This window comes from Rattus norvegicus, chromosome 12 (assembly GCF_021556685.1).
Source record: "Rattus norvegicus strain SHRSP/BbbUtx chromosome 12, alternate assembly SHRSP_T2T, whole genome shotgun sequence".
Classification (NCBI taxonomy): domain Eukaryota; kingdom Metazoa; phylum Chordata; class Mammalia; order Rodentia; family Muridae; genus Rattus; species Rattus norvegicus.
The window spans coordinates 38,977,036-38,990,366 of NC_141545.1; the positions used below are offsets into that span (position 1 = coordinate 38,977,036).

General features: G+C 48.5%; 1 protein-coding gene across 2 annotated transcripts in view; it reads right to left on the reverse strand.

Moving 5' to 3' along the window:
• The window catches only part of Dnah10 (dynein, axonemal, heavy chain 10), a 124,059-nt gene that overhangs the window by 109,844 nt on the left and 884 nt on the right, over nucleotides 1-13,331 (reverse strand). Inside the window, exons 2-8 of one of the 2 annotated variants that reach the window (XM_087579736.1) lie at nucleotides 12,441-12,521; nucleotides 9,177-9,277; nucleotides 7,865-7,973; nucleotides 6,802-6,917; nucleotides 5,858-6,080; nucleotides 3,686-3,843; nucleotides 1,285-1,515 (exon numbers count right to left, since the gene is read on the reverse strand). In XM_087579736.1, the coding sequence (XP_087435862.1) occupies nucleotides 1,285-1,515; nucleotides 3,686-3,843; nucleotides 5,858-6,080; nucleotides 6,802-6,917; nucleotides 7,865-7,973; nucleotides 9,177-9,277; nucleotides 12,441-12,521 (1,019 nt within the window). Of the gene's footprint in view, nucleotides 1-1,284; nucleotides 1,516-3,685; nucleotides 3,844-5,857; nucleotides 6,081-6,801; nucleotides 6,918-7,864; nucleotides 7,974-9,176; nucleotides 9,278-12,440; nucleotides 12,525-13,331 lie in introns of both variants that reach the window. The other variant, XM_087579735.1, reaches the window with a different exon arrangement.

Genomic DNA, 13,331 nt, shown 5'->3' on the forward strand with positions numbered 1-13,331 from the left:
GAGGCACAGACAGGGGAGTTCCTGAGGCTCGGGGATTGAGCTATGTGGTTGAGCTCCAGGCCAACGAGAGACCATGCCTCAAGGGGGACACAGCAAGAGGTGGAGACATGGCTTGGTGGTTAGGGGACTGGGATTCGATTCCCAGCACCCGTGTGGTGGTTCGCAAACATCTGTAACTCCTGTTCCAGGGGGATCCAACTCCCTCCTCTGCCCTCCATGGGCATCATGAATGCCAAGGTCATTGACAAATGTGCAAGCAAAATACCCATTAAAAAAAAAAAGCGGGGTTGGGGGTTTAGCTCAGTGGTAGAGCACTTGCCTAGCAAGCGCAAGGCCCTGGGTTCGGTCCCCAGCTCCGAGGGGGGAAAAAAAAAAAAAAGCTTGGTATGTGTTGTGGTTTGCCCTGGAATTATATGTATTTTGATGCTAATTCCACTGCCCACAAGGACAGCTGCCTAGTCACATACTCAGGAATCAGGTGACTTCACCAGAACCTTCTCCCCACTGAATCTGTAAAGTACAGGTGAGGGGCAGGTATAAGATAGAAGGAGGCCTCTCATTGGAGGAGAAGGAAGGATGGGTGGGAGAGAGGTTTGAAGGAAGAGGAGGAGACTGGACGAGAGAGACAGAGGAGAGGGTGAGAAGCCATGGCAGGTGATGTTAAGATCTCACTCTGTGTATTTACAGGTTGTTATTAATGATCTCAAGGGATGGATGGTACTGGGCTTTGTATGTTTAAGTGGGCAATTATATCTTACCAATTGGAGCTAAGATTATTGCGTTGTGTGTTCTTTTATGTGAGGGTTTGAGTGTAGGAAAGTGTGCAGCTGGGATGTGTTTCCGCCAAGATATCCAGCAGATATCTTGGGGCACCGCGGTGCAGACCTAGCGGGGTAAAAAACAACTATACTTTTTTATTTTTATATTTTTACAACAACAGGTGTGGTGAGAGGCAGAGGCAGGTGGATCCCTGAGTTTGAAGCCAACCTGGTCTATACAACTAGTACCAGGATAGCCAGAGCTACACAGAGAAACACTGACTTGGAAGAGGGCAGCGGGAGGGAGAGGGAAAGGGAGAGAAAGAAAGGGACTCAGGACTCAGGTAGCCCAGGCTAGCCTCAAACTTCCTACATGACCAAGGATGGCCTTGAATTTCTGATCCTTTGCCTCTACCTTCTGAGTCCTAGGATTACAGGTAAGAACCACCTAAATGTAATTATAAAAATGACATCTGTGCAGTTCCTCACAAAGCTGGCTTCCCAGAATGCAACCCGTCCTCCGTACCTTGAAGTGACGCTCCACGGTGGATAGGAAGCGCACGTTGTCCGAGGCCTCCATGTGGAGTTTGAACAGCTCTGTCAGGACAGGCTGCACGTTGGCTGTGAGCATGGACTCCGCCTCTTTGATCACCTCCAGGACTTTCCTTACGAATGGCAGCTTCGTCTGCTCATAGAGGGCGCTCAACGTTGCGTTTCTTTCTCGCCAGAACTCGATTTCAGCCAGAGGACCATTGCCCTGAGAGAGACGTGAGCACCCAGAGACACATGGTTATGTGGGTGGACACGTGGTTTCTACAGTGCCATTGTCTCTGTGGCCTTGGCTCCACACAGAAGCAAGGCAGTAGAGTGTTTCCATGTGGGCTTCTCATCCTGCATGGTCCAATCCAAGTGGACCTCAGGACCCTACTGGGAATGCAAGACAGAGCCCTGCCTTTCCTTGTGCCCCAACAGTGGCAGAAACTGACACTACAAAGGAGAAAGCATCAACCCCACAGGAGAGATTCAGAAAGTGGCCCAGCCTGTGCTCTGAGAAAACTCCCTAAAGCAAGCGCGACTTCCTGTTACGGGAACCGAGAAATGTATCCTCTCTTTATTCTGTGTCTCTGTGTGTGTGATCATGTGTGTATTACACATGTGTATGTGTGTATATGTACATGTGTGTATATGTATATGTGTGTGCTTGTAAATACATATGAGCATGATGCTTGTGAGAGTGTGTGATATATGTACACGTGTGCATACACACCAGTGTGTGTGTGCTTGTGAGAATGTATGTGTTCATGTGTGTACATGCTTAGTCATCAGGGGGTGGCATGCGTAAGTATGTGTGCACACGTATAAACATGAACATATGTGCATGAGTATATGTGCTCATGACAGATAAAGAGAGCATGTGTTTGTGTTCATGTGTGCATTGAACATGTGTATGTGCATATACATGTGAGTGTGTACACATGATTGTGTGCTAGGAAAAGTATATGTGTGTGTGCACATGTGTGTATGTGTGCATGCACACACACATGTAGACTAGAGTTCAGCCTTGGGTATCATTCAGTGTCATCTTGTTTTCTTTTCACTTTTTTTTTTTTTTTTGAAACCAGATCTTACTGGGTAGCCCTGGCTGACCTGGAACTCACTGTGTAGAGCAGTGTCTTGGAGCAGCTACTGCTGGGATAAGACACCACTGACCAAATCAGCTCGAGGAAGGAAGGGCTACATCAGTTTATGGCTTCCCAGCACAGTCCATCCCGGAGAAAAGTGGGGCAGGAACCTGGAGACAGGACCTGAAGCAGAGGCCAGGGAAGAATGAAGCTCACTGGCTTGTTCCTCATAGCTTCCTCGGTCTGCTATCTCGTTCAGCCAGGACAACCTGCCCAGGGGTGGCACCACCTACAATGAGCTGGGCCCTCTCACATCAACCCTCAATCAAAGTACCACAGGTTTGCCCACAGGCCAATTTACTGGGGGCATTTTCTCAGTTGAGGTTCCTGTTTTCAAACTGTCTCGAGCTTGTGTCAAGTTGACATAAAAGGAGCCAGCAAGTGGGGGGGGGTGGTCTTGAGGTTGCAGAGATGCTTGCTTCTACCTCCCTAACGCTGGGACTAAGGGCCTGGACCACCAGGTCCCCACATAGCTTGCTTTCTTTTTTAAAACAGTTGACTTGGTTGCTAGGGAGGGCTAGCCTGTGGTGATCTGAACAAGAAGGGCTCCCATAGACATTAGACTCCCATAGACTCAGATATTTGAGTGATTAGTCATCAGGGGGTGGCAGTATTTAAGAAGGGTTAGGAAGATTGGGAAGTGTGGCCCTGTTGGAGTAGGTGTGCCATTGTGGGGGTGGGGGGTGGAGTGGGGGGTGGGCTTTGAGGTTTTAAAAACCCAAGCCATTCTCAGTGTCTCAAGCTCTCCCTCTCCTCCCCCTCCCCTCCTCCCTCCCCCTCTCTCCCCTTCCCTTCCTCCTTCCCCCTCCCCCTCCTCTCCTCCCTTTCCCTCTCTTCCCTCTCCCTCTCCCACTCCCCTCCCCCATCCCCTGTCTCCCCTCCCTTTTCCCCTCCCTCCCTCTCTCTCTCCCTCTCTCCCTTTCTCCCTCTCCCCATCCTCTTCTCTCTCTCTCTCTCTCTCTCTCTCTCTCTCTCTCCCTCTCTCCCTCTCCCTCTCCCCATTCTCTCTCTCTCTCTCTCTGCTTGCCAGTCAGGATGTAGCTCCCTGCTGCTTCTCCAGCACCAAGCCCCCCTGCTGCTGTGCTGTCATGATCATCAACTAAGCCTCTCAAACTATAATCAAAGCCTCTGGAGTCTTCTTCCCAGCAATAGGACGGTGACCAAGACAGGGTAAGCACCGTCACTCCAGACGGCGATCTGATAGCACCCGAACAAAGGTGGTGATGCGAGCCCTGCACGTCCTACCTGGGGCTTCTTCTTCAGCTGAGAGTCCACAGCATATGAGATCTGCCCCAGCCAGTTGATCACACACTGCTCCAAAGTCTCCACCAATTCCGGGTCGGCCACCAGCTCGGACACTTCTCCCTCCACACTGATGCTGGGCATCTCCAGCTTGATCTCACCTGGTGGAGGGGGACATCGAGTTAGATCCGAGCTCAGGAAGAGCCTGTCTCATTCAAGTTCACCAGCCAGCTCTTCCCTCCCACATCATCGGGTTGTTAGCGGGTTTCCTCGGCTGTCCCTGGCTCATTCTCTCTCACAGGAATGTGATTGGAACCCTCTAGTGACAGGCTGGTAGTTAAGTCCCATCAAAGTGATGTCATCACTTAAGAAGTTCCTGGATCAACAACACAATGACTTTCGATTTTTTTTTTTTAAACAATGTGAACACAAGACCAGACTAAAGTGGCTATTAACGAAATCCTCCAGGCCTTGGGAGGTGGCTCAGTGGTTAAGAGCACTTTCTGTTCTTCCAGAGAAACAGAGGAATCATCATCTAAATGGATTGGTTCCCGATCTGGCACCTTCTTCTGGCCTCCACTGGTAACTGCTGTCACATGCACTCTCCCACCAGCACACAAGTACACAGAAAGTAAAATAAGAAAAGGGAAAACATCCAGTATGAGGGAAGAAAAGTCATGTTATCCAAATCAAGGTAATGTAAAGAAGAAAACGTTTAGGTCCTGGCTCTTTGTCCCAGAGACTGGACACAGTGTGTCCATTCAACAAGAACAGAAGACTCTGGGCAAATAAATGGAGATAAGAGGTCTCAGAACTGAACAGAGCAACAAGCCAGGGCAGCTCCAGCTTGAGGAACACTGCAGGCACAGAAGACACAGGAGCTAGGGGGATGCCTCCACGGCTAAAGTGCTTGCCGCACAAGCATAAGGACGTGGGTTCAGATCCCCAGAACCCCTCTGCAAGCCAAGAACAGTGGTTCACGTCTGTAATCCCAAGGTGCAGACGCATGGATTCCCTGGGGCTCAATGACCAGTCAGCCTAGCCCAGCTGGACAATGAGAGACCTTATCTCTAAAAAGAAAGCGAATGCCATCTAAGAAGTGACACCTGGCCAGGACCTGCACACACAGGCACACCCCCACCCCAATCCACAGAGTTAAGAGAAGACATGATTCCCTTGAGTAACAGGCCCACGTTACTGGCTTTCCTGGCTGCTAAGTCATCTCTTCCCTGGCTGGTCCCCTAAACATGAGCGCCCAGGGCAACTCCCCTCCCTTATCCAGCCAGCCCCTCCCCTCCTTGTTCTCTGCTCACCACATCCGGTTTCCATCACCCCAGGCTCTGGAAATCAGTGAGAGGGAGGGGCAGAGGCAGGCACTGCCCGTCCAGTGACCAGGGACAGAGGGTGTCCTAAATTCCACAGCAGGGACTGAATACAGCTTTCAGAGGAGGCCCAATGCTACCTCCTCTAGAAATCCTTCCATGACTGCCCTGCCCTCTTCTGCAGGCCCTCAGAGGAGGCCTCGACATCTCTACAAACTCCACCTTCTGCCAAATTTGGGAGTGAACAGTCCCGTCACCATAGGGATTGTCACTGCTTTGCTTCTAAACAATTCAGTTTCCAGTGAGCATATAAACAAGGGTCCTCGGGCTTGAGAGGTGGTTCAGTGGGTAGAGCTAGTGCCTAGGATATACACGGCCCAGGGTTCAACCCCCAGCACTATATAAATGGAGCCTCGCAGCAGCCTGGTGTAACCTTAGCACTTGGGCAGTAGAGGCAGGAGGATCAGAAATTGAAAGTCACCCTCGGCTATATGTCACAGATCTGGGCTATAAGACACCCTGTCTGAATGCATACCTACATGCAAACCGACAAACACATAAAATAATACATTAAAAATATCCTAAACTGTTAGGAATTGGTGACAACGTGCCTTTAATCCCAGCACTTGGGAGGCAGAGGCAGCTAGATCTGTGAGTTCAAAGCTAGCCTGGTCTACAGATTGAACTCCAAGACAGCCAGGACTACACAGAGAAACCCTGTCTCAAAAAGGAAGAAACAAACAAACGTCACAAAACGAAGCAAAACAAAATTAATAAAGTGATCTGAACTTCAGCATTGCCTTCTTAGGACAAGTTAATAGTTCTAGGAGAACGGGGGGGACGCGGAACGGACCTTCTAGCTGTTGCATGGTCCTTTGAATGTTGTTGGCAAATTTCTGAAGGTTCATTAAGAACTCGTCACGAATCAGTTGGATGCTGTGGTACTCCATTGTCTCCCCCAGCATGCTAGGCAAGTCCGTTATATCATAAGAAGAGAACTCCTGCACTTCCGGAGGCGATGCTACCTGTCCTGACTCTGATTTGTGTTGGTTGAAGGACAGCGCGGGCATGAAAACCTGTCAATGCACAAGTTGAAACAGTTAACTTGCTCAGGGTCCCCGGCTGTCCGTTAAAGGGATGGATGTGCAAGTTGGTACCAGGTCTGTCATTGTTCAGGAGGCTGAGGCAGGAGGATGGCGGTTTGAGGCAGCCTGGGCTTGCGTATTGAGACAAGAAGGATTTTGATACCACAAAGGTTGCAGGTGATGTCCGGGTCTGCTAGTTACGTGACCCGTGATTGCTTAGGAAGAATTTTGTTTCATTCCCAGGATGTTTTATAATGGACCGCTTGGTTGGCTCAGACGGCCAGCGGCTCTGTTCTCAGAAGATGAGAGATTAAAAGATGTCACCCAGAGGCCTGGTGTGGCAGGAGCACATCTGTGACCTCAGCACTTGACAGACAGGTGCCGTAGAACTACCCATGAGTTCAAAGCCAGGTTGGTCTACAAGGTGAATTCCAGGCCAGTCAGGGCTATAAGGACCCTTTCTCAAAACAAATATATGTTAAATGAATAAGCACACAGACAGCTAGGGACCTTATGTCTCCTATCTGCCACCAGGAATGAGTGCTCTTCCCTCTTCTTCTTCTTTTTTTTTTTCTTTTTTCTTTTTTTGTTCAGAGCTGGGGACCAAACTCAGGGCCTTGCGCTACCACTGAGCTAGATCCCCAACTTCCCTCTTCTTTGGAAGTAGCCACTGTCTTGGAGATGCCAGGGTGTCTGTGGGATCCACGGTTACCTGGCAGATGATATCCTTTAGGAACTGGAGCACTTGAGAGTTTATGATGCCATACTCCATGGTCTCTGGCATGATTTCCATTGCTTCCTTCATATCACTGGCTTCTGGGATTGCATCTAGACAAAAACACACCCCGAGCGTCCAGTCAGCAGTGGTGGGGACATTCCTAGGTGTTCTGGGGAGAGGGGTCTCTCCTTCCTCTCAGAGGCTCTGGTCACAAAGTCAGCAGACAAGACAGGCTAGCCTGGATCTAAACAAACCCTGGGCAAATGAGGCTAAAATAGACTACACTGAACTTTTGAGTTGTTGGGAGTTTTTAAAGGCTGTGGGGGCTGTAAGCTTGCCCTGTATGTGACATTACAGCATTAACAAGGGGCTCTTGGGGACAAGGAATCGATAGCTTATATTTTATTTATTATTTTCTTCCTTTTTCTGTTTTATTTATTTATTCATTTATCTACTTTTTATTTTCAAGGTACATTTCATTTTTTAAATTTTTTTATTAGATATGTTTCTTTACTTACATTTCAAATGTTATTCCCCTTCCCGGTTTCCTGTCCATAAGCCCCCATTCCCTCCCCTGACCCTCCCCCATACTGGTATTCCCCCCATACATCCCCCTTATTGCCCCCCCCATATTCCCCTGCACTGGGGGTCCAACCTTGGCAGGACCAAGGACATCTCCTTCTACTGGTGCCCCAACAAGGCTATTTTCTGCTACGTATGCAGTTGGAGCCCTGGGTCAGTCCATGTATAGTCAGTCTTTTAGTAGTGGTTTAGTCCCGGGAAGCTCTGGTTGGTTGGCATTGTTGTTCTTATGGGGTTGCAAGCTCCTTCACCTCTTTCAAAACTTCCTCTAATTCCCCCCAAGGGGGTCCTATTCTCAGTTCGAACCCCAGCTCCGAAAAAAAAGAAAGAAAGAAAGAAAAAAAAAAAACCCTCCCCACCCAAACTCTCACACCCCCAAACAAAACAAACAGACTGTACCCATGAAGAATGCTCCCCGGCCGACACACACACACACACACACACACACACACACACACACGGAGCTTGAAGGTACCTTTTGAGCTTCTGAGGAAGAAAACCACATTCTGTTCCAGAAACTCCTCGGAAAGTGGGGTGAGGCTCACATGCAATTCCAGTCTGTTGATGATGCGTTTTACAAGTCTCTGAAACAGACAGGACGCCATTGGGCCGCCAGATGAGCGCTCGGTAGAATGTGTAGGTCTCCAGTATGGAGGCTCTCATGTCTGCTAAGGAGGCCGCGGCTTGTCCGTGGCCACAGAAGAGCTAATTCACACTCAGATCCCTGACCCGGAGCCTGCAGCTTCTACTAGCCAGACAGTCCAGTGACAATTGTGGTGTACTGAGTGGAGAGGTTGACAGGTAGCTTGGAGGGGCGGGGCGGGGCGGGGCGGGGCGGGGCGAGGAGGGGCGGGGCGGGGCGGGGCGGGGCAGGTGACGCAGGGCAGGACAGGGCAGCCTGTGGAAAGAAACTGGCTGCCTCTAGTTAGTTGGTTTGTTGTTTCAGGGACTTGGGTGGGAATTATGTTTATACCTTTGGGGGAGAGGGGTGCCCATATAATTATTTCCTTTAACAAACTTATTTATTGGGGTCGGAGAAATGGCTCAGGGGTTAAGAGCACTGGCTGCTCTTCCAGAGGTCGTGAGTTCAATTCCCAGCAACCACACCGTGGTTCAGAATCATCTGCAACCCCAGTTCTAGGGTGTCTGACCACCCACCCCCTCCCTTCTAGCCTGTGAAGGTTCCAGGAATGCATGCAGTGCAGAGTCATAAAATAATGAATGGAATTTAAATAGATAATGAAGGTTCTGGGTTTCTTTTTTCTTTTTTAAGAAAAATTTATTTATTATATGTAAGTACACTGTAGTTGTCTTCATGCACGCACACCAGAAAAGGGCATCAGATCTCAGTACAGATGGTTGTGAGCCACCATGTGGTTGCTGGGATTTGAACTCAGGACCTCTGTAAGAGCAGTCAGTCTCTTAACCACTGAGCCATCTCTCCAGCCCCCGGTTTGGGGCTTTTTGAGATTTATATATATTTATGTATATGAGTGTTTTGCCTGCCTGCCTGCGTGTCTGTGTACCATGCGTGTGCTACTGTATTGGGTCCCTCCTTTCTCTGTAAGCCATAACTCCTGGCAGGACAGCTTTTTTTTTTTTTTTTTTTTTTTTTGTCCCTGTGAGTCCCTCCCAGTCAAAATGAATCTAAAGGTTTCCGGGAAATCTCAACACAGGATTCTGGAATCTCTGCTCTAAAGTACTGTGCCCCTTGCATTCTCCCTGACTGTCACCCTGTCGTAAGAGAGGAGGTCACTCTTCCAGGAAGGACAGAGAGTAATATGCACCTTGTTGTATGGTTTGCTGTAGTTCTCTATGTCTGGTTCATCATCTTCCATATCAAACAGGGGGGGAGTCAAGGAGTCGTTTTTCGGCTTTGAGGGCTTGACTGAAAAACACAATTTATTGTGTGAGTTGAGATATCGAAAGAGAAGGGTTTCCCAGTATCCAGATACCTTAGTATGACACATCCTGACCCCTACGTAATCTTAACCTGTCACCAGCTCTACAAAGGTCAGGAGTGAAGCAGTCACGACAGGTCACACATGCAGAAATCATGCGCAGTCAGGGATGTGCTTAATGGCACTTGAAATAGTTAATGCTGGATGGCTCCGTTGGTAAAGTGTTTGCAGTATGAGTGTGAGGACACAGAACCCTGTAGAAAACCAACTGTGAGACACAAGTTCATAATCCTGGCTATGGGGAGGCTGAGACAGGAGAAACACTGGCGCTCACTGACTGGGCAGTCTAGTGTTGTGGTAAAAATTAGAAAAGGAACGTTTCTATCAGTTCCCACAAGCGGGATCTGCTCCCTCCGGCTGCTACTCTCTGCACAGCCTCCTAGGTGGTAGTTACCACGCCTGGCACACACACACACACACACACACACACACACACACACACACACACCTTGTTCTGTGGGCCCTGCGTGTTCTCACTCCCCACGGGCAACAGAACCAGATCCACATGCTCCAGCCTCTCAGCCATTTCTTTCACACACTGTCCTCTTTGGCCCAGTAAAATCAAAGTTCCAAAACTTAAAATTTAGCAATTAGATTTACATGTTAAATTCTCAACCCACAATACATCACACGAAGAACTTACAACCAATTGATAAGGATATAACCCGCCCACCTAGATATGACAAATTTTCCTACAGAAATCCATCCAGCTACATTGGCAATTCAGGACCACCCAGATCTGGGTCATCCTTCCCTATCTCCATCTTGATTTTTTTCCTTCTTCTTCTCTCCCTCTCTATAAAACCTTGTCCCCACCTTATTCTTTTACTGTCCAATCATGGCCTTGATCTAACTTGTGCCAGCCCTCACCTTCATAATGACATCACCCTACACTCTAGTCTATTAGACTAGAGTGCTCCAGGACAGTAAGAGAATTTGTTTCAGAGAACAAGGCGGCTAACTCCAGAGGAATGCCACCTAAGGTCATGTGTGTATGTGAACATATGCCGTTGTACATGCTCACATATTCAGCACTATCACTCGTGTGCATGCATGTGTATGCACGTGTGCACACACATCGGTAAAGAAATGGTTAATGCTGAGTTTTATCCTTTGGGTTTTGTTCATTTGCTTTTTAAAAACAGAGTCTCATGTAAGCTCAGGCCAGCCTTAAACTAACTACTGAACCCTGTCTTTAAAAAAAAAAAAAAAGGAGGAGGAGGAGGAAGAAGAGGAGGAGAAGAAAGAGGAGGAGGAAGAGGAGGAGAAGGGAGAGGAGGAGAAGGGAGAGGAGGAGAAGGGAGAGGAGGAGAAGGAGGAGGAGGAGGAGGAGGAGGAGGAGGAGGAGAAGAAGAAGAAGAAGAAGAAGAAGAAGAAGAAGAAGAAGAAGAAGAAGAAGAAGAAGAAGAAGAAGAAGAAGAAAGAGGAGGAGGAAGAGGAGGAGAAGGGAGAGGAGGAGAAGGGAGAGGAGGAGAAGGGGAGGAGGAGGAGGAGGAGGAGGAGGAGAAGAAGAAGAAGAAGAAGAAGAAGAAGGGGAAGGGGAAGGGGAAGGGGAAGGGGAAGGGGAAGGGGAAGGAGAAGGAGAAGGAGAAGGAGAAGGAGAAGGAGAAGGAGAAGGAGAAGGAGAAAGGTTGGGTGGCTCACATCTTTAATCCCAGCACTTGGGAGGCAGAGGCAGAAGGATGGAGGCAAAGGCCGGAGCTACACAGGGAAACCCTGTCTTGAAAAAAAAAAAAAAAAAGCAAAGCAGGACTGGAGAGATGACTCAGTGGTTAAGAGCACTGACTCTTCCAGAGGTCCTGAGTTCAAATCCCAGCAACCACACAGTGGCTCACAACCATCTGTAATGAGACCTGGTGTCCTCTTCTGGTGAAGACAGCTACAGTGTACTCATATACATAAAATAGATCTTTAATAAGAAAAGCAAAACAAAAGAAACAAAATAAAAAAAAACAAAAACAGTGAAGAAGAATAAAGAAAAAGTCCTGCCTTTTGTTCCTGAATTTAACTGTCATTACACACATACACCTCCTACACACACACCACACACACATACTTACACCATACATACACACCACACACACACATACACACTACACATACAATATACACACCACATACACATATACACACCACACACACATACATACACACCACACACACATACACACCACACATACAATATACATACCACATACACACCACACACACATACACACATACCACACATACACACCACACACATACAGACCACACACACATACAGACCACACACACATACATACCATACACACCACACATACAATATAATACCACATACACACCACACACACATACATACCACACACACACCACACACACACCACACACACACACCACACACACACAGACCACACACATACATACCATACACACCACACACCACACACACATACACACCACACACACATACATACATACCACACAGACATACATACACACCACACACACAATATACATACCACACACACATACACACCACACATACACATACACACCACACACAATATACACATCACACCACACACACACCACACACACCACACACACACACCACACACAACACACACACATACATACACACCACACACACACATACACACCACACACACAATATACACATATCACACACACATACACACCACACACACACACACACACACATACACACACACACACACACTCTCACCCTGCCTCAGTCTTTGCCTGGCTAGGAGAAGTGACAGTGTAAGCCCAGACAACCAGGGAAGAGACCACATGACAACAATAGAGAGATGAGACTGGTGTGCCCACAGGCCAAGGGATGCCTGAGCCAGCAGCAGCCATACAAGGCAAGGTGTGGTCCTCCCTCAGAGCTTTCAGAGGGCATTTGGCCCTGGGGGACACTGGGGATCTGGGTGCCCTGGACCTGTGGGAAGAGTGTTTCTCTTGTTTCCTGCCGTCTTATTAAGGCCCAGTATGACGATAACCCAGGGACCCTTGTGCACAGATCCATCACCAACTCCACAGTTTCCCCATGCAGTGGTGGCTTCAGCCCCTCCAGACACCCACCTGCCGTTTTATCGGTGACCTCTACTTTTTGATATTCACTCTCCTCTTCCTCTCCCTCCTCTTCAAAGGTCGTGGGGATGTCTTCTTAATGGGACCAAGAAGGGGGAAGATGATAGAAAACAGAGTTAGCCCCATATGAGAGGACCACGCCTTCACTTTAAGGACATCCAAAGAGTGGGGACACGTCCCACAGAAGACTCAGACCTGTCACTGCAAAACCTCATGCTAGGTCGGTAAGGAAGACTCGTGTCAGTCCAGACAAAGGTGAAGGGCGCTGTGTATTTGGTTCACCACACTGTGGTGTGTTTCGCAGTCTAGGCACAGCCTAGAAACTTCCAGTGAGCCCAGTATGGTGGTGCTGGTCTGTAATCCCTAGACTCAGGAGGTGGAAGCAGAAGGATCAGGAATTCAAGGCCAACTCATCAGTAATAACAAGTTCAAGCAAGGCTGATTTGCCTCAGAGAACAAAATGGGGGCCAGAAACAACCCCAGGGGCAGGGTCTATAATGAATAGGCCTAACTTAGAGGCCCAGGATAATGTGTTTGGGCTCAAAGTTCTACCTGAGGGGATAAATGAAGGCTAGGAAATTGAGACTCCTGTGAGGCTGAGGCAGGAGGATTGAGGATTTGAGAGTACCTTGGGCTACACAGTGAATTCCAGGCCAGCCTGGGCTACGAGACCCTGGTTCACAATATAATAATGAAGAAAAAAAAAAAAAACCAAACCAGAAATAAACTACAGCAGAGTGTGTCATAACACTACATCTCTTCTAGCCTCCTTCCTTTCCCCTCTCTGCCCTCTTGCTTGCTCACTATGGGGCTTAGGCGATCCTCACTCAGACTTGCTGTGGTCCTCAGGTGACCCTCCCGCTGACTGAAGCATCTTACAGG